Raw genomic sequence first — 22,193 nt, 5'->3', positions numbered from 1 at the left:
TGGGCAGGAAGGTGGGGAGAAGAACCCACCTCAGTCCTCTGTCCAACCCCCATTGCAATTTAACAGTGGGCAGCCAATTAACCGCCTGCTGTCGGAGACGCCATCCCTTTAAGGGATGAGCTCCTGCCAACAGCTGCCACCAGGAGAGGTGGCCACTGCTGATACTGCAGGAAGCCCAGCAGTACAAAGATAGGAGAAGAGTGATGATAGCCGGGAGAGGTAAGTGGGGTTGGGGGTGGGTGGTTTGTTGGTGAGGTTTGGGGGAGGCGCAGTCGCCACCGTGTGGGCCTCCGGCCCTGGATAGCCCCCAAAGGAGGGTCTCCCTGACCCTGCTAGGAGGCCGCCAGTCTTTAACAATATAAAATAAAAACAAGAAATGCTGGAAATACTCAGCAGGTCTGGCAGCATCTGTGGAGAGAGAAGCAGAGTTAACGTTTCAGGTCAGTGACCCTTCTTCAGAACTAGCAAATATTAGAAATGTAAAAGGTTATAAGCAAGTAAAGCGGGGGTGGGGCAAGAGATAACAAAGGAGAAGGTGTAAATAGGACAAGGTCACAGAATAGCTGACCAGAAGGTCATGGAGCAAAGGCAAACAATATGTTAACGGTGCATTGAAAGACAGCATTAGTACAGATAGGGTGTTAATGGACTGGAAGTTGAACAGCCGCAAGTACAAACATGAAAAAAAACAGTGGGTAAGCAAACTAAACAAACTAAGATGAAATAAAATAAAATAAACACACAAAAAATATATATATAAAAAAAAGGAAAAAGAAAAAATAACTGAAAATAAAAGTAAAATGGGGGGCTGTCATGCTCTGAAATTATTGAACTCAATGTTCAGTCCGGCAGGCTGTAATCGGGAAATGAGATGCTGTTCCTCGAGCTTGCGTTGATGTTCACTGGAACACTGCAGCAATCCCAGGACAGAGATGTGAGCATGAGAGCAGGGGGGAGTGTTGAAATGGCAAGCAACCGAAAGTTCGGGGTCCTGCTTGCGGTCATCCAGTCTGCGTTTGGTCTCCCCAATGTAGAGGAGACCACATTGTGAGCAGCGAATACAGTATACTACATTGAAAGAAGTACAAGTAAATCGCTGCTTCACCTGAAAGGAGTGTTTGGGGCCTGGGATAGTGAGGAGAGAGGAGGTAAATGGGCAGGTATTACACCTCCTGCGATTGCAGGGGAAGGTGCCATGGGAAGGGGACGAGGTGGTGGGGGTAATGGAGGAGTGGACCAGGGTGTCACGGAGGGAACGATCCCTTTGGAATGCTGACAGGGAAAGGGAGGAGAAGATGCGTTTGGTAGTGGCATCACGCTGGAGGTGGCAGAAATGGCGGAGGATGATCCTTTGGATATGGAGGCTGATGGGGTGGAAAGTGAGGGCAAAGGGAACCCTGTTACGGTTCTGGGAGGGAGGGGAAGGGGTGAGGGTAGAGGTGGGGGAAATGGGCCGGACACGGTTGAGGGCCCTGTCAACCACAGTGGGGGGGGGGGGGGATCCTTGGTTGAGGAAAAAGGAAGACAAATCAGAAGCGCCGTCATGGAAGGTAGCATCATGAGAGCAGATGCGTCGGAGACGGAGAAACTGGGAGAATGGAATGGAGTCCTTACAGGAGGCAGAGTGTGAAGAAGTGTAGTCGAGGTAGCTGTGGGAGTCAGTGGGCTTATAATGGATATTAGTAGACAGCCTATCCCAGAGATGGAGATAGAGACGTCGAGGAAGGGAAGGGAAGTGTCGGAGAAGGACCATGTAAAGGTCGCCAGTCTTTACCTGGCGGCATCTCCGCATGGCGGTGAGCCCTCTACCTTCTACAAAAATTAGGTAGAGGTGGGAAGAGGCCCTTTCGTGGCTATTAATTGACCACTCAGGGGCTTCAATTCGTCTGGGACATGAAGGCGGTCCTCAAATATCCCCACCCCAGACAAAATGGCAGGGGCCCGGACAAGTCAGGAACAGTACCCCCTGCTATTTTGTTTGCCGCCCCCACCACTTACCTCCAAGGGCAGCACAAAATTCTGCCTCTAATTTTGGGCATTCCCACTTCCCCAGCCTTTTAGAGCCCTGGTGGAGATTTGTTAGGTGGCATCTCCAGTGAAAGGAGGTGTACTGGTTTCAGGAATGATTGTTATGGGATTCACCTTGGAAGTCCAGGCCTGGCATGCTGTCTGAACCCCCAAAGATCAGTAAGAAATAAACACTTATTTTCCCGTCTTGCAAAGGGGAGGGGGTGGGTGGAGGGGGTAAGTATGCAGTAAAATTGTTTATGGGAGGGTGAGACTCTTGCATCCATGTCCCAAGTAGCCATCAAGAACTGCCATTCCCAGCCCCCCAGTCAGGCAAGCGTGTGAGACCTCCCCCTAGTAGTGCCCACAACTGACAGAATCAGCGGTGGAGGTGCCAGCTGAGTGTGATCCTAGTGTAACTGTTGGGATCTTTGCTCTCTGCATTTTCAGTATCACTGGACTTCATACAAATTCTAGTTTTTATGAAAACCAGAATAAGCATCACAGCACTGCTTCAGTTACACTTGTTACTTTGGTAATAGCTCAGGCATTTTAATTTCACCTATTACTATAGTGTACCATCTTGCCATTCCCTAAGGAGAAACATACAGCCCATCACCCAAGAAATACTGAACTGAAATTGACAAATCAATTTAATTGCTAACATTTCCATTACAACACAACCAGACCAGTGGGTTTCATAATGCTTTATTGACTACTGCTTTAGAATATAAATGCAACAGAATAAACTTAAGCTTTTAAAACACAAGGAAAATAGAAAATATATAGCTGAAAAGTTCAAACACCTGATGGTAATGCATTTGTTTGCTAATAAGGCACACTAGTTTAAAAAGTTTGTCTACATATACCTTGTTCTTTTATATGCACCAGACCAACATTTTGAGTTAAAATACCAAGAAATGCTGTTTGAATGAAATGGCTAAAACAGAATAGTGTAAGTATGGATCCTAACTGACAGGTGCCTTGACCTTTCACAGGCCTCTACCAATATCAGACAATCAATACTTTGGCCTTGTTATATCATTGTTAGGTCCTTCTTTGTACATAGAGAAGCAAATAAAAATACATTAAGCCTTTGCTACCTGACACAAAGATACTTGAAACCCTTCATTTTTTTTTCAAAGAACTCTTCCACCTCTAACTGGACTAGAATGTGTATTGCAAGTTAAATAATATTTTATTTAAATACATCTACATTCTTTTCACTTAACTGGGCTATGAAAAACTATCCAGAAAAGCCAAACTCAGTAGCCAAATAAAAGTATTTTGGAATAAAAGGAACCTCAAAATCTCACCATACCCCCTCTCTTCTTTATAACAAAATAACTAAAAAAAACTTAGGACAACTTTTTGTGCTCTGATCTAGCGGTACTTCATATAGTTAATAAAAAGTATTTCTGATATATACCAAGCAAAAGATACAATCGACACCTTATGAAAATGAATATTTGTTTAAAGGGGCTAAGCATTTTAATTCAAGGAAGGTTACCTTTAGCATTTTCTAGCAGCAGTATCCATTTTGTTAGTAACTAAATAAATCATGATTTTAAAAATATGTGTACTAAATGCATGCAGGGAATTTGCTCAGATGTTTGCAATTTTGAATCTAATATGGCAGGAGTGGCAATAGAATGAAAAATTTAGGCCAATAAAAAGTTATTTTTAAAATGTTACTGAGTAATGTCTTAACAAATTGTTTGGGCAAGGTCCACCTGTGAAATAATTAAAGTTTTAGTCATTTTAATTTTGGACACATGGCTCCACTAAAGGGACCAGTTTATTCTGGTACCCATTGACCTCCCTAGACATTCAACAGCATTACTGAATGAAACAACTGGGTAAAGGGAGCGCTTTGCTCACTGTGGGAGTGCTGCTGTGAAGACGTTTCCTCTGTGTCTATGACATTGGAATTTACTGTCCTAATAGTGTAGATGATAAGAAACTAATGTCTATGTGCTATTCTTTGCTTGGTGCTTTCCAGGCCCAACACTCCAGTGTGTAAATAGGAGGCTGGTAATCAGAATTCCTGCATTTCGTAATTTCTGATGAATTGTATACATCTTTTTTTTTAAATCAATTGCAAGAAACACAATGTTCTGATATAGATCTTCACATGCTAGTGCACAATAGGTCAGAAAGAATTAGTGATAACACATATTTCTGGTGAGATTTGGAGAAAGACAAGAACAGTGAGACTTTCAAAAAGAGAAATGAAAAAATGTGTGATGTCTGGATATCCAGAATTTGCATTAAAAAATGAATGTACCTCATTAGACAGAATACTTTGTTTCATTACGCCTTTGGATTACCAGAGCTGAGAAATCAAGGCAATATGCCATATGGAGCAGCTGCCTTTATAATGTTATTATACAGAGAGTGGAGTATTTTGTCTTCGGGTCAGAATGAGATGATGATGTAGAGTGTGAAACGTTAAAATCCATTGATTATAGTTTGTCTTCAAAATAGTGCCCATAACCGGTTATCATTAGTGTTTCTGGTAGTTTATCATTACATGCAAGCAATATAATGAGAGAGCTTCTAGTCTATAAACAGTAGCAAGTGTTAAGAGTAGAATGGCCAGAGCTGTTACTGTAAAACCCCATATTAATCCACAGCACTTTGAACAATCACTTTTCCCACATTAAAACAATGAATGTAGCTCAACTGGATATCAGGTTGTCATCAGCAGTTTCTTTTGGTCAGCCCAAAGTATGGGGTCACATTATGCAGGTTTTACTGAGTATCGTGACACTATTTAAAATAGACTTTTTTGAAAGCCTTTAAACAGGCCATTGAAACACTGCAACAATACATTTAGTTCCTACTATAATATAAGATTTTTTCTTTCTCTTCAACAGCATTGAAAGAAATTGATAAAATTCTGTGGTAAACCACATATCATATGCTGCTGCACCATAAAAGCCATTTGCTCATAAACTTATATTAAAACATAATATATATACACACACAATCTAATTTGTTACACATAACCAAAATACAATATCACTACTACCCATACCACTTTACCACCTCAAATCAGCTAGGAATTTTCTTTAACATGATAAAAGTTATTAATATAGCGCTTCATGCCGACAAGGCCTATTTTGGTCCTTGTCCAAAAATCCAGCATCAAATAGCTGAACTTAAAGCAAAACACACAGAGAAAATAAAGAGCACTGCAAAGGAAAGTGAAACTTACACTATGTTGAGCATACCGCTGAAGGTTTATCTTCTACTTAATGTCATATTTAATGTCCTTTGTGTTTCAGTCCCCTTGTGTTTGTTAAGTGATCATAATCTACCGTCAAGCAACTTTATAATGCTGCCATGGGTATTTCTTTCCCTTGCTTTCCTTCCTCTTTCAAAATTACCCATATCCTATCCCAAGAAACAAACACATATATAATTTCTTCCTCAATCATATGAATCCAACTCTGGATACTTAAAACAATTCCGTCAAGGTCCGTACTACTGACAATCAGTCTGAAGCTGGTGAAATTCAGCTTCTGTAAGAGGCCAAATTGTGAAGATTAATAAACTAGAAGTCAAGTTCCGGTCTCATAGATAACAGTCCAATTCTTAGTTTCATAGTTCCAGGACTAGTCTCTGACACAGTTTAAAGAAACAAAAATGGTGTTGCTCGTCATTTAAAAAACTACAGGCCTAAGTTTTGTTAGATATGGGTTAAATGTTAACTAGTATTTATATGTACTGTAATCCAGTTAAGGCTGAGTTTTTCTTGAAGGCACCAAATAGGTTAGATTACTGGAGTGAGCAAGTCACATTAAACCCTCATAGTATTAACACGTCAAAATCCACACCTTTTTCTAGTTTCTAAATGTCCATATTCAAAATATTCAAACCTTATGGACAGAAGATTTTTAGTATCTGCTAAAAGCAAGGCGTTTTTAAAAAAGTGTTTCCATAACAAAAATGCATAGAATTGTTTCTACCCTCAAAAATTCTTAAAACATTCTCTTCAAAATTTACTAACAAATAGCATTTTTAAAACATTTGTCTCTCTTTCACATAGTTTTTGGTGCGAAGATTGCTGAAGTCCTAAAAAAAAACATTCTTTCACATCAAACTATGTTGTTTTTTCTTCTTCATAAATACCAGTGTATTCCTTCACTATTATAACGTCTTTGTTAGAAAGTCCTAATAAGTTTGATAGAAATCATGTAGAGGGACTTGAAAGGTTGCTGCAGGGAATGCCTGTGGTACGTAGCTGGCATATCCTCCGTAGGCTGCCACTGCTGCAGCGGTGGCTGCATTCTTTTGCAGTGTTGCCATAGTGGCAGCGGAAGCAGGAGCTGCAATCGGAACATAACTTGCCCCATAGAACCCGGCTGTGGGAAGTCGTTGGATATTGGAGGCCATTGCGTACACTGGAGTTATCGGCCGAGTCTACAAAGAAACAAAACACATTATAGAATTGCAATGTGATTAAAAAATAATAAATAACAATTTAAAAATGAATATTGAAAACAGCAATTGAAATTGGTTAAACCACCTGTATTCCTGACTAGGAACATAGGAGCAGGAGTAGGCCATTCTGCCCGTTGAGCCTGCACCGCCATTCAATTAGATCATGGCTGATCATCTACCTCAATGCAACTTTCCTGTGCTATCCCCATATTCATTGATGTCATTAGTATCCAGAAATCTATCGATTCCTATCTTGAACATGCTCAATGGTTGAACTTCCACCACCTTCTGGGGCAGAGAATTCCAAAGATTCACCACCCTCTGAGTAAAGAAATTTCTCCTCATCTCAGTCTTAAATGGCCTGCCCCTTATTCTGAGACTATGTCCCCTGGTTCTAGACTCACCAACCAGGGGAAATATCCTAACTACAGCCACCCTGTCACGTCCTGTAAGAATTTTGTAAGTTTCAATAAGATCACCTCTCATTCTTCAGAACTCCAAAGAATACAGGCCCAGTTTCCTCAATCTCTCCTCATAAGACAATCCCGCCATCCCAGGGATTAGTCTGGTGAACCTCTGTTGCACTCCCTTTATGGCAAGTATCCTTCTTTAGATAAGGAGACCAAAATTGTACACAACACTCCAGGTGTGGTCTCACCAAGGCTCTATACAATTGCAGCAAGACAATTTTACTCCTGTATTCAAATCCCCTTGCGATGAAGCCCATCATACCATTTGCCTTCCTAATTGCTTGCTGCACCTGCATGCTAGCTTTTAGTGACTCATGAAAAAGAACACCCAGGTCCCTTTGGACGTCAACACTTCCCAACCTCTCACCATTTAAGAAATACTCTATCTTCCTATTTTTTTCTATCAAAGTAGATAACTTCACACTTATTCACAGTATATTCCATCTGCCATGTTCTTGCCCACTCAGCTAACCCATCAAAGTCCCCTTGAGGCCTCCTTGCATCCTTCTCATAACTTACATTCCCACATAGTTTTACGTCATCAGCAAATTTGGAAATATTACATTTGGTCCCCACATCCAAATCATTTAAATAGATTATAAACAGCTGTGGCCCCAACACGGATCCTTGCGGTACTAGTAATAGCCTGCCATCCTGAGAATGACCCGTTTATTCCTACTCTCTTTTCTGTCTGTTAGCCAATTCTCAATCTATACTAGTAAATTACCCCCAATTCCATGCATTTTAATTTTGTTTACTAACCTATGTGGGACCTTATCCAAAGCCTTCTGAAAATCCAAATACACGACATCCACTGGTTCTCCTTTATCTATGCTACAAGTAAGATCTTCAAAAAACTCCAACAGGTTTGTCAAACATGACTTTCCTTTCATAAATCCATGTTGACTCTGCCCAATCATATCATTATTTTCTAAGTGTCTAGTTATCACATCCTTTATAATAGATTCTAACATTTTCCCTACTGCTGATGTCAAACTAACAGGTCCTTAGTTCCCCATTTTCTCTCTCCCTCCCTTCTTAAATAGTGGGGTTACATTTGCTACCTTCCCATCTGTAGGAACCTTTCTAGGATCTGTAGAATTTTGAAAGATAACCACCAAAACATCCACTATCTCTATCGCCACCTCCTTCAACACTCTGGGATGTAGCTCATCTGACCCAGGGGATTTATCAACCTTCAATCCAGTTAACTTTTTGAGTACTACCTCTTTATTAATACTAATTTCTTTCAGTTCCTCATTTTCACAAGGTCCCTTCATTCCCTAATATTTCTGGGAGCTTCTCTGTATTTTCCACAGTGAATACAGACACAAAGTAATTGTTTAGTTTCACTGCCATTTCCCTATTCTCCATTATAAATTCTCCTGTCTTTGCCTGTAATGGACCCCATTTGTTGGTGCTAATTTTTTCCTTTTCACATACCTAAAGAAGATTTTACATTCCACCTTCATGTTTCTCGCTAACTTGCTTTTTCTTTATCATTTTCTTGGTCATCCTTTGCTAGATTTTAAATTGTTCCCAATTCTCGGCCTTACCACTTTTTCTGGCAACTTTATAAGCCACTTAATTTAATCTAATGCAATATTGAACTTCTTTTGTTAGCCACAGTTGATTCATCTTTCCTGTTGGGTTTCTGTGTCTTAGAGGAATGTATATTTATTGTAGACCATGTAATACTTCTTTACTGTCAAATCATTTAGTATATTTTTCCAATCCACCATAGCCAACTTGCCCCTCATACCTTCATAGTTTCCTTTGTTCAGATTCAAGAACCTAGTTTCAGAATGAACTATGGAATGGGCTAATTTCAATCTCTGGACAAGTATACTATAGTTCTATTCTGTGTAATTTTTCCCTTAAATTTTCTCTCTCCTGGAGTACGATTTCAAGGATGCTGACCACCCTCTGGCACTTTATCCCAGTAGCCATTCTTCATGTGTAAGCCTAGTCAATATCAGCAGGCTAATTGACTATAAGCACATCATAACTGTGACCAATCCTGACTTCACTACATGTCCAAAGCAAGGGGTCACTGGATACTAATCAGAAATAAGAACTCTGGGATGATAATTTCCCATCCTTAGCCCAGGGGGGCAGTCATTCTGCAGCACTCATTCTGCAACCATTGTTCAAACTAAAGACCTTCCATGCGTGGATGGCTCAATTTTATGCTGGCAGTGCACATACCAACTGAGAAACCAGGGGAGCTTAATTACACAATTCTGTAGAGAAAGATAACTAAAATATTGTGCTTTAGGAAACATAAGTCATTTTTAACCTGAAAAGGTGGAGGTGTGGAAACTGAAGGAATGATGGTTGCTCCATTTGGATCAGTTTGCACAGCAATAGGATTAAGAACATGCTCCATTGGGTGCATTTTGTTATCTTCCATTAGCTTAGCACCTGGAGCTGCCTGAAACACTTGATATTGGGTTCCAATGGAAGGGATGGCTACTGAAATCAGATAAAAGTACCAATTAATAATTTTTATGACTGGTTAAAAATGTTCTACTATAACATGTCATAACAGCAACTTATATTTAAATAGTGCCTTTAACATAATAAAATATCCCAAGGCGCTTCACAGGAGCATTATATAACAAAATATGACACTGAGCCACATAAGGAGATATTAGGTCTGATGACCAAAAGCTTAGTCAAGAGTGTCTTGAATGAGGAAAGCGGTCAGAGACAGAGAAGCGTAGGGAGGGAATTTCAGATCTTAGGGCCTAGGTAACTGAAGGCACAGCCATCAATGGTGGAAATATTAAAATCGGGGATGCTAAAAGGCCAGAATTAGATGAGTGTAGATATCTTGGAGGATTGTGGGGCTGGAGGAAATTACGGGGATATAAAGAGATAAGGCCATGGAGAGATTTGAAAGCAAAGATGAGAATTTTTAAATCTAGACATTGCTTGACTGGCAGCCAATTTAAGTCAGTGAGCACAGGGGTGATAGGCAAATGGGACTTGGTGAGATTTAGGACACGGGCAGCAGAGTTTTGGATGACTTCAAGTTTACAGAGTGTAGAATGTGGGAGACTAGCCAGGAGTATGTTGAAATAGTCAAGTCTAGAGGTAATAAAGGCATCACTGAGGGTTTCAGCAGCAGATGAACTGAGGCAGGGATGAAGTCTGGTAATTAGATTAGATTAGATTAGAGATACAGCACTGAAACAGGCCCTTCGGCCCACCGGGTCTGTGCCGAACATCAACCACCCATTTATACTAATCCTACACTAATCCCATATTCCTACCAAACATCCCCACCTGTCCCTATATTTCCCTACCACCTACCTATACTAGTGACAATTTATAATGGCCAATTTACCTATCAACCTGCAAGTCTTTTGGCTTGTGGGAGGAAACCGGAGCACCCGGAGAAAACCCACGCAGACACAGGGAGAACTTGCAAACTCCACACAGGCAGTACCCGGAATCGGGTAATGTTATGGAGGTGGAAAAGGCTGTCTTAATGATGGCCCAAATATGGCATCTCAGGGTCAAATATGACAGGGGGTAGGTGTAAATGTGGAGTGATCAGTTCAGCCATGAACCTATTGAATGGCGGAGCAGGCTCGAAGGGCCAATTATTGGCCTACTCCTGCTCCTAATTTGTATGTTCATATGTTTGTAAGGTTGTGAACAGTCTTCTTTAGTCTCAGACAGTTGTCAGGAAAGAAAGATGGAGTCGGTATCTAGGAAACAGAGTTTGGAGCTGGGACCAAAAACAATGGCTTCAGTCCGCCCAATATTTAATTTGAGGAAATTTCTGCTCATCCAGTACTGGATGTTGGATAATTTAGCAACAGTGGAGGAGACAAGAGAGGTGGTGATGAGGCAGAGCTGGATGGCGAGAATGTACATGTGAAACCTAACCATCATGAAATTATATTTTAAACTGTTTATATATATATATTCATATAAATTATTTTAAAATAATGCTACAAAAATTTTAAACAGGCTACTAAAACATTAAAAACTTTAAAAACATATTGCGGGTAAAATTCTACCCAGGTGGGAGTTGAAGTGTATCAGCTGCTCGTTATACATCTTGCCTGATTCCCCTTTCCATTGATGTTATTATTAACTACCACTTGATTTGCACCCCCACCTTTGTAGACTGTCACCATCATTATTTCCACAGGTTCTCAAGGGATCACTTGGGAATTTTTAATAGTTTGCTTTGCATTGGCTGCAGTTATACATACTTTGTGAATTTGAAGTGATCGGAGACAAGTTTAACAAAATGGAATGGGGCAAGTAGGTAAGGTAATGGCAGAGAAAGATGTAGGTAATGGCAGCCATACTGTAGTATGGTTCGGTATATCATTGAGAAGGAGAGGGAACAATCAAATTTGAAATAGTCAACTTTAATCCAGCTTGCGGAAGTCAGAGGATGGGGGAATGCACAGGGAGTTAAAATGGCCTCTGTGATTTAACCCTACCAATGCTGCTGCTTTCTCACAAGTTACAATTTTAACCTACTCTTTTGAGCAGGCAATATGGGCACTTGCCAAAGGCAGCAGGATCCTTCCTTGAATATGCAGATCAGGCTCTGATAGAATCATCCGGACTCAGCTGCAATTTTAACCCATGGTTGCTTGCAATTGTGGCTTCCCCTTCAGGCAATCTAGCAGCAAGTGGAGCCATGGCCAAAAGAGGTCCAAAAAGTTAGATTAATTTTATTTTGTTTTGTTTGCTTGTAGTTCAGGAGGAGAAGAACTCCCCTCACACCCCCACACCCCCACCCACCATGCCTCGCCACTTGATTGCCGTGGACTGTTCTTTAGGGTCCATGGCAGCAACATTCTGCTACCCAAAATTCTGCTGCTCAGCTAATGCTTCCTGTTGGATTTGGGCAGGAGATTGATGGGTCTCTGCAGCTGATGCCTCATGTTGCAGAGGACCTATTGGTTTATTGCTTGATTAGGGCACCCCCCTCCTGCTGGTAGTTAAAATCAAGCCAGAGGTACTTGACTGGGCTAAAAGAAAACAATTTAAATGCAATCAAAAGGAACTATCCAGATAAATTGGAAACAAAAAATGACAGATAAGACATTGGACACAAAGGGAAACTTTTGAACCAGAGATGATTAAGGTACAACTCAACATATTCCCACAAGTAGTAAAAGAGGTGCAGCAAAAAGCTGCCATTCCTTAGATGACCAGAGAAAATCAAATTTAAATGAGACTTAAGAAGGTGCCAAATGACATCTCCAAAGCTAACATTATGCTGAATATTGAAAATAGAGGGAAAGTTAAGAGAATGTACAAAGAAGGATTGACAGGTAACATAAAGGGTAGTAGTAAATGATTTTAATAGCTGTGTGGAAAATAAAAGTGTGGTTAAAGAAAGGTTAGGGTCGATTAGAGAGGAAAAAGGAAATCTTTACATAAAGGACAAAGGATTGGCAAGAAAAGTTTGCCTGAGATTGAACAAAAATGGTGTGATAGAGGGACTGAAAAGGTACAAAATGATGAGGTGGAGCAATTAGATAGAGCAATTATAGATAAGGAATTAATCCTGATAAAGTTGGTCCAAAGCAGAATGGAAAAGACACTGAGCCCTGGTGTTGTGTGTCCTAGAATGCAATGGGAAGTGAGCGAGGAAATAGCAGAGGCTCTTGTTAAGTTTTCGCCGGTTTGCCAGATATTTTATATATCTGAATTATCTCAGAGCAATGCAGATAATGACACTAGTTCTAAATTAACAACAGGTTTATTTTGCAGTACTTTAAAATATCTCAGCACTTACAAGATTTCAGTACAAAGTCTTTCTCAGAACACTAAAATAAAAGCAAAATACTGTGGATGCTGGAAATCTGAAATAAAAACAAGAAATGCTGGAACCACTCAGCAGGTCTGGCAGCATCTGTGGAAAGAGAAGCAGAGTTAACGTTTCGGGTCAGCGACCCTTCATCGGAACTGACAACTATTAGAAAAGTCACAGGTTATAAGCAAGTGAGGTGGGGGTGGGGCAAGAGATAACAAAGCAAGAGATAACCAAGCGCAGACTGGGTGACCGCTTTGCGGAACATCTCCGCTCAGTCCGCAAGCAGGACCCTGAGCTTCCGGTTGCTTGCCATTTCAACACTCCCCCCCCTGCTCTCATGCTCACATCTCTGTCCTGGGATTGCTGCAGTGTTCCAGTGAACATCAACGCAAGCTCGAGGCACAGCATCTCATTTACCGATTAGGCACACTACAGCCTACCGGACTGAACATTGAGTTCAATAATTTCAGAGCATGACAGCCCCCCATTTTACTTTCATTTTTAGTTATTTTATCTTCCCTTTTTTTTTTGCATTCCTTTTTACATTTTTTACAACCTTTTTTTTGCATTTATTTCATTTCATCTTAGTTTGTTCAGTTTGCTTACCCACTGTTTTTTTTTCAGGTTTGCACTTGCTGCTGTTCAATATTCAGTGTATTAACACCTAATCTGTACTAATGCTTTGTCTTTCAACACACCATTAACATATTGTTTGCCTTTGCTCCGTGACCTTTTGGTCAGCTATGTGGCCTGGTCCAATCTAGACCTCCTTTGTTATCTCTTGCCCCACCCCCACCTCACTTGCTTATAACCTGTGACTTTTCTAATATCTGTCAGTTCCGATGAAGGGTCACTGACCCGAAACGTTAACTCTGCTTCTCTTTCCACAGATGTTGCCAGACCTGCTGAGTGGTTCCAGCATTTCTTGTTTTCTCATAACACACTTGTATTTACTAGAACCTTTCACCCCTGTCTTTTTAGTTTCGGTTTCAAAACACTAAACTTAAGTAATCAAGTGAACAGCCGAATGCAATTAAACCCAGATCAATCAAACCATTGAACACTACAGCTCTGACCACAATCTGTCAAACATCCTTAGATGTAGAAGTTATGCCAAAAGTCCAGAAAGTAGCAAATCTCTGTCCGACAAAGAAGAGAAAGAAATAAACTGGATAATTATAGACCAGTTGGCTTAACATTGGCAGCGAGTAAGCTAATGGAGGCCATATGGGACAGATAAATAAATAACTACTCGTTTGGAAATAAATGGGCTCATTCATGACAGCCCACAGATTAACAAAAGGCAAGCTATGTATGGAAAATGCTATAGTTCTTCGAGAAAATAACTGAGTGCATTGATAAAGGAAACGCAGTAGCTGTCATGTACGTAGAGTTTCAAAAGATAATCAATAAGATGTCGTATAGGAGGACTTGTTGAAAGAATGAAGATGCTTTGTATTAAAGGTAGTGTGGCAGCATGGATGGGATGTTTGCTACTGTAGTAGTGGTCAATGGCTGTCTTTTGAACTGGAATGAAGGAACCCGTGGCGTCCCCAAGGGATTTATGTTGGGACCACTGTTCTTACCGATGTATAAATGATTTGGTATAGAATATATGATATCAAAATTTGCAGCAACAAAAAAGTAAGGAGCATTGGTAAATATGAAGAGGACTGTAAGTGACTTCAGGACATTGATAGGTTGGTCGATTGGGCAGTTAGATGTCATGAAGAATATCCTGTAAATTGTAAAACTTTAAAAGGATTAGAGAAGGAAAGAACCTTAGACATTTAGATGGACAAATCCTTAAAAGTGCTAGGACAAACTGATAAAGCTGGAAAGGAGGAGCTGATAGGTTCTTTGGTTTCATAAATAAGGGAGAGGCAATGCTAATCTTACATGAATCACTAATCAAGTTTCAGTTAGAATAATAAAAGAGACTTTGTGCTTCCCTTTTTCTGCTGGAAAATTAAGGGTTGAGGTTTCAGAACTTCCCAATGTGCCAGGAGCACTGGACCAGATAATCTTCTATTGTCTCAAAAAGAGGGTACAGGGGAGATTGACTAAGATACCGAGAATGAGAGGCTATAATTATATGGAGAAACTGAGAAGGATAAGAGGGGATCTGATGGAGGTGTTCAAAATTATGAGTTTTGACAAGGTATATAAAGAAAAAAAAACATTTTCACTGATTAGTAAGCTGGTAACTAGACTCACAAATTTAAGATCACCTACAAAAGAACAAAGGGAGGATTCTGGAGACTTCATTTTAATGTAGGGGTAGTTAAGACTTGGATTACTCCACCAGAAACTGTGGTTAAAATCCAGAATCAGATTTATAAGGAAAGTGGACACTTGGAAAAGACAAATTTAAAAAGGGAGATGGCAAGTAAATGGGACCAAGTAGTTAGCCCTTTCAGAGAATTAGCACATGTGCAGTGGTCCAAATAGCCTTCCTCGGTGTTGTAAAGTTATGTGATGTTGGGACTTCTTCCAACTGCCCTCACACTGCTTGTCAAGACTTGACACAATGCCACTTTGATGATTTTATTTCCTGGTTGTGCTGCAGTTTTTGTAGTAACGTTACCAGTTTTTATCCTGCATCTATGATGTATGTTTCCCAATTTCATAAAACAAAAATTATTGGCTTGCTACAATGGGATTGATCATAACCACATGTAATGAAGCTTTACTCATGGCTGGCTATATGCTGCCTTAACAAAATAAAATGTCTGATTAAGAAATCCATGCGACTTTAGCAGCTACTCACAAATTTCTAGCTTCTCACTGTGTTTATTGGGATTATACCTTATCCTACAGGAATATTTCAAAATCCTATAGGGTTTTAAGAAGAATTCCAAAACATTAGCTTTGTATTTCCATTTTTCTTTTTTTCTCTAGCTGTTTAAGGTAAATGTTTAGCAAAACATTCCCTCTACTAACCTGCACCAGGTTTCATAGCGACTGGACTGACTGTAGCCAGATCTAAGCTGGGTATCAGTTCATACGCTTTGTCCTGTTGCTTGGCCTTCCCTTCATGATATCTGCTGTAAATACCTCTGCCTGCAGAGTATCCACCCAGGTATGATCCCCGAGGTCCTGCTGCTCTGTTGCCAGCTGCCCCTCTACCTCGGCCACGCACAGTGCCTGCTTTAAAAAAAAAAATCCAATTTTAAAAACAGCAATACTTAAATACCATATTTAAAATAATAATTTAATTATTCAGAATTATCACCAGGATTTCAGGAGGCATATGAGTGAACATTTGTAAAAGATTTCATGTTAGGTCTACTTGAATTGAAAAACACCAAGCAGCATAGTTATAGATTTTCTCCTTCCAAATTTGTTCTGTGTCTGAGGAGAGCATTTTGAGCTATACAATCCTGGGACAAAATGCTAGTGGTCAAATATCTGTCAATGGTAGTGATGGGAACAATTTAAAGTGATGAATTGACCAAAGGGTGTTAGTATTTTGCTAAAAACACCTACTGACAACATTAAAATTTGTATTTTATTTTCAAATAATTACATTAAATTAGTTTGAAAGAAGCTATTTTGAGGGAAAAATTGGATAAGGCGTGACAATGGGTGCGGGATCACGATGCGCAATTAACTCATACTGGTTTGTTGCGATGCAGGCAGCACTCAAACTTTGTGCAGCCATCTCATTATAATGATAGCAGCATGCAACCAGCACTAAACATGCTGCTGAGTGGCTACATGCCTCAGGAGGGTGCCCAAATTCGTGTGAGGCTAGCATTACTTAAAGCTAGCCCGAACCTCTTAAAAGGGAGGTGCATTCTGGATGCATTAGGTGCTGGAAGTGGCTGCAAATGACATTCTGAGCAGGAAGAACAGTGCAAATGGTGCAACACGGCAGAGAGCATGTTCCAAAGTTCTCTGATGCAGCACAGGAGGAGGTAACAGGAGGAGAAAGGCCCTCTACCCACAGTGGGCAGGAGGCCCTCGAGACAGATACTGAGAAGGCAGTGAGAACAGATAGCTATCACTGTCAATGCAAGGAGTCTAGGCCTGAGGTCTTGAATGTAGTGGGAAGAATTTCAATAAACTCACAAAAGTGTCAAGGTCAGTGAATGCAACTCCAAATGCCATAGCCTTACAAGTGAACCACTAGCCTTACACACTGCTCAATTCACTGACCTAACAATCTCCAAACACGACTCATATCTAACATTCATAGCCTCACCTCACCCTCACATACTTAGCAAGCCTCGCACCCACATCTCACAGCTTGCACACACTGCCAGCTATTTAACTATAATAGGCATAACATCCAACACTCACTAACACTTCCCATTCTCTTTCAGGACAAAGTGGCATATAACCGAAGGTAGCAACACCTAATCAGCGGGAGAACAGGCATGACTGCATGTCCTCACCCACTTGGAGGAGACTGTGCTGGCCATCATTTGAGTGACCACAACTGAGGCCATGGCCAGTGGTGGGGCTGAAACAATAGAATATGACAGTCTATTCCTACCGAAGCTATCTTATGGGTTCCTAGATTTCATAAATAAGGGAATGAGGAAATGCTAATCCTATACAAAGCATTGATCAGGTTTCAGTTAGATTAGTAGAAGAGACTTTTTTGCTGGAAAATTAAGGGCAGAGGTTGCAGAACTTCCCAATATGCCGGGAGCACTGGAACAGACAATCTGCCTGTTGTGTCTAGGAAAGGGTATAGAGTTCATCTCCAAATCACACACCATTCTGATTTGGAACAATATCGCCATTCCTTCACTGTCACTGGGTCAAAATCCCAGGACTCCCTTCCAAACACACTGTGGCTGTACCTATACCTCACATGGACTGCAGCTGTTCAAGAATGTGGCTCACCACCACAGTGGTGAGGGCAATAAGGGATGGGCAATAAATGCTGCCTTGCCAGTGATGTCCGGATCCCGTGAATGAATAAAAAAAAAGTTCTCAAATCCTACTTCCTCCTCATCCCACAATGTCTTCTGATATAAAAGCTGCAGATGGTATGTAAGGAAACACCTCTTGTTTTCCCCCCACTTCCCTCACTGCAACCCGACCCTTGTACTTTTCTCCTATCCTGTCTGGAGTTTAGAAGGGCTTGCAGGGTCTCACAGCAGTCTAGCAATCTATGCTCCAACAGATCACTAGGATTGCTGAAGCGTTGCCACAGAGCAATGGCAGTGGCTTCATGGAGCACAAACCTGCTATCCTCCCTCAGTATGACAGTATTTGTCCTCTAGCTCCACCAGTGCCCTTGCTGTAGCCTCTCATCCAGCCAGCTCAGATTGCTGCCATCCATGCCAAGGTGGTGCAGTCCAAAGCTGGGCCTTCTAGGTTTACAGCTGCTCAAGGTCATCCTCCAAGGCCATCTGCATTCTTCCCCAGTGAAAGTCAGCAGCCTTACATCAACTTTGCTGCAGCCGCTGGGGTAGCACTGTGTAAGAGCACTAGGCCAGGCAAGACTGAAATTGCACAAGGGTGATTAGTTGACTTTTGTATGAAATATTGGATGGTTGTTTTGAAATGATTGTTTAGTGATGGCTTTTATTTCAGCATTGTGGCCAAGAGGATGCTGTGCTGGTCAGTGACAGAGGGATGGTAAGGTGTGTGACTATTGTACAATGGAGATTTCAGGTTGTGTTCAGTGGAACTGTAGTTGGATGAGGTGATCTTGGACAACACAGCCAGAAAGGTTGGTTACCTCCCCCCTTCCTCCTGCTCCTCTTCCTGAGCTGTTCAGAATATTCCTGGTGGCAAGGACTGTGCCCTCATGATAGCGAGGTTCTGCAGGGCACAGAAGACCACAATAAGTCAGGACACATGTTCTGGCGAGTACTGCGGGGCTGCTCCAGAGTGATCCAGGCAGCAGAACCATTGCTTGAGCATGCCAATGGTCTGCTTTACTAGGTTTCATGTGGCAGCGTGGCTCTCTTTATATGCATACTAGCCACATGTGATTGGATTATGTGCAGCAGAGTCACGAGCCAGGTGTAAAGCAGATAATTTTTGTCACCCAGCAGCCATCCTCTGGTTGGATGTGGTGGCTCAGATACTTAGGGAACAGCGGTCTGGTGCAGAATAAATGCATCATGACTGTTGTCAGGATAGTGTAATGTGCTTAGCATGATCTCGTAGAAACTGCACATTCAGGGAGTGGAACTCTTTGCAGTTGCGGTACCACTCAGCATTTTGATGCAGTGGCCTCAAAGTCACTTGCATGCAGTTGATGCCATCCTGGGGACACCTGCTATCCTGGCAAAGCCACGTGCATGCTCCAGTTGCTTCTGTCTGGTCCGAGAAAAGACAATGAACTCCCCTGTCCTGGCTTAAAGAGCACCGTCACCTCCATTAGACCGTGAGCTGGGAGATGTTACAAAGGTCCCCTGCTCCAGCCTGGTGGGATCCCAACGCAAGGAATTCAGGGCCACGGGACACCTTCACAGACATTGATAATGCAATCCTTGGCCAGCTTAGGTTGCAGGTCTGCCTGCAAGAAGTGGCAGATTTCCATGAACACCTCCTTTTTAAACAGAGTCAATGTAAACACTGCGCCTGGCTTAGCTTGAGGCAAGAGAAATGCTCTTGGAAGGCCCAGGGTGGATAAGTCCTCCTGCTTGGAGCCCTCTACTCCTCTTTCTCCCTCTGCGAGCAGCTTGCCCTCTTCATTGCTGCCTCTGCCCCATCTGTCTCTCATTCTGCAAGTCAAGGGGAATGGAAAATATAGCTCCCATGACTGGGAGCAAGTGTTCTGACCAGAAGCCTTGAAGTCAGAAACAAGGCCTTCTCTACATGCAGCACCTCCTCCTTTTGGCTTCACTAACTCTAAACAACTCTGAACCACTCAGCACTTCTAGAAACTCAGACAGAACCTGAAGAAATGAATTAGCAACTAAACCGAGAGTGGTGGATGATCCCTTTAAATAGTGCTGGTGGTGGTGAGTAATGCTGCTGCTGAACACACATTCAGCTGTGCGAGGTTAAGAAAGGGCATTAGCTGGAGCTTGTTGTCAAAATTGGCACCACTGGCATCAAATCAGCATTATATGCTGACTGGCATCATGACCTGCAGACTGCATACTTCAGTGCACGCTCCTGTTTTGTGACCCAGCATACATGCGCTGTACTGATCTTCTCAAAATGGTGTCCCTTGCGGGCCGTGCTGGAACTGTACGAGCACGGTGCAGACACCATTTTGGAACCAAAACGACATCTATGGGAGCAGCAACTATAGGAATTTTGTGGCCTTATTCTTGTAATATCCACCTGTAAATGTTGTGAGGGAATAAAAATTATTTGGATGGAACAAAAGTTCAGAATGATAAAATTACTGATGAACGTGCACTATTTCAGCAGTGAAGTACATTAAAAAATCCTGCAATTGGTTTCTGTAATTTGGTATTCACTGTAACAAATATTACAGTTTCTTCAATATACACAGCCTGTCCTTGAAAATGATAGGAATGTGGCATTGCTAAAGGTTGGCAGTTAGGAAACAGCTACCACACATTTACAATGTTTACTGCAATTCAGTTTTAAAGGGAAAATGTTGTTGATGTGCTGTGACAGATACACATTTTGATACAACTAAAGTTATTGGATATATTCTGTCCTTGGGAATGGATTCACAAGGAGATTTGTCCAGGCCCCTAACATTTTAATGGGATCAATGAAATCTGCATCAATACAACCAACAGTTGTGACTTTGTTTGCTTTCTTATTGGCTTGGATGGATTTTGACATTTTAGAACTTTTGCTCAACTTGTCCTTGTTGTCAACTTGTTTTGAATGTATAATTCACATGCAATACAACACTGAAGAAGATGTTTCTGTGTTTTCTTTAGCTACTTTCTTAGTAATAGATTTCCTGGAGCATTGCTGTTGGGTAGTCTGGAATCTGGACCACTGTTAAAATATTCACTTGCCAATCTGGACTACGTCTTTAAGGTCAAGCATTCCCTATAATTGTTCAGGTCATGTAGAGATCAGTAAATTATTAGTAATTTTCTGGCTGAATGAAATACTTCCTTCCCTATTTTTAAGATTGTGATATCAGTAACATTTATTACCGATCTAACTATGGTGAAAATACATTTTATTTCATGACAGTCTCATCTGACTAAACTAATCATTTTAAGTTGCTTTCTGTCATCTCAACTTGGTTTCTTATATCCCAGAAGCTCAAATTCTTTCCCAAAGCCTGTTCACTAGACTCATAAATCCAGTTTACCAGCCACCTGAATCATTTCTGCTTTCCCTAAACCTGCTCTGTCCACAAGTCTAAAATCGCACATTTTCCCATGTGATTGTGCTTGGGCTACTGGAGCATCCTGGGAGTTGGAGGATCCTTTCCTAGTCTGATGTTTTGCGACCCAGCATGCCTGCTCAGTCTCAGCTGTGAGTTCCTCCAATGTCAAAACGCTATCAATACTCCTGTATTGGTTCACACTGGAGAATGACCATTTAGATATAGTACTGAGGGGCTGATTGTACCAGTGGTGCTGTATCCTGGCACATGTCGAGGAGAGAGGGGAGAAAATGTTACTTATGTCAACCAAATACATTTGGTGTGGGCAGCCAGCATTTTGAGAGAGAGGGAAGGGGGAAGGGAGAAAGAGAAAGGGGAAAATGAAGGCAGAAGGAAGCAGCTGAAAAGGAACTTGGAATGGGAGAAGGAAGGACCAATTATTGTGATCCATGTGGGAATCAGTGTCAGCAAAGAACAGGGAGGAAGTCCTGATAAGGGAGTAGCAGGAACTAGGAGTTAAATTAAGATGAATTTTGAGTGTGGTAGTCCCCAGATTACTACCTGAGTGATATGTTAATTGGCATAGGGATAAACAGATCAGGAAAGTATACATGTGTCTGAACAAGTAGTTTAAGAAGGACAGCTTCCATTTCATGGGAAACTGACACCAGTGCTGGGATAGGAAAGAGCTGAGGTGGGATGCATCTTATCAGGACCTCCTACCTGTTCTTTGTACACAGCATAAGCAATAAAACAAGTGAGTTATAAGCACAAAGTCAGTTTAAAGGGGTATGATACAGTAGCCATTACAGAGACTTGTCTGCAATATGGATATGACTAGGACCTAAATTTTCCAGGCTACAAGATCTTAAAGGACAGGGACACTGGGCAAGGTGGCAATATTGATTAAAAAGCACACAATTATAGCAATAGCTTAAGGGATTTCATTAAGGGTAAGTGGGCAGTGGAAACACTTTGGTTAGAATTAAAGAACAGCAAAGAATGCAAGGCCCAAATGGGATTTGTCTATAGACAGTGAATTTCTAGAGTACTCAGGACAGTTTTCTCGAACAATATGCTTTAAAACTAACAAGGAAACAGGCCATACTGGATTAAATGGCCACACCAGAAATAGTTAACAATCTGGTTAATAAGAGTCACCATAACAGTGAACAGTGACCATAATATGACTGAATTTCAGGCTTGAGTGGGTAAAGAGAAAGTC

General features: G+C 41.3%; 1 protein-coding gene across 10 annotated transcripts in view; it reads right to left on the bottom strand.

Annotated features, from left to right (window-relative positions):
* Positions 1-2,699: 2,699 nt before the first annotated feature.
* Positions 2,700-22,193, bottom strand: part of rbm47 (RNA binding motif protein 47) — a 313,372-nt gene continuing 293,878 nt past the window's right edge. For 7 of the 10 annotated variants that reach the window (XM_068036423.1, XM_068036436.1, XM_068036408.1 and 4 more), the window contains 3 exons: positions 15,667-15,873; positions 9,226-9,401; positions 2,700-6,435 (listed from right to left, as the gene is read on the bottom strand). In XM_068036423.1, coding sequence (XP_067892524.1) covers positions 6,187-6,435; positions 9,226-9,401; positions 15,667-15,873 — 632 coding nt within the window. In that variant the 3' untranslated portion in view covers positions 2,700-6,186. The remainder of the gene's footprint in view (positions 6,436-9,225; positions 9,402-15,666; positions 15,874-22,193) is intronic. The other 3 variants (XM_068036399.1, XM_068036455.1, XM_068036464.1) reach the window with 3 other exon arrangements.

This window comes from Heterodontus francisci, chromosome 1 (genome assembly GCF_036365525.1).
Source record: "Heterodontus francisci isolate sHetFra1 chromosome 1, sHetFra1.hap1, whole genome shotgun sequence".
NCBI lineage: Eukaryota > Metazoa > Chordata > Chondrichthyes > Heterodontiformes > Heterodontidae > Heterodontus > Heterodontus francisci.
This window is presented reverse-complemented; position numbering and strand designations above follow the sequence as displayed.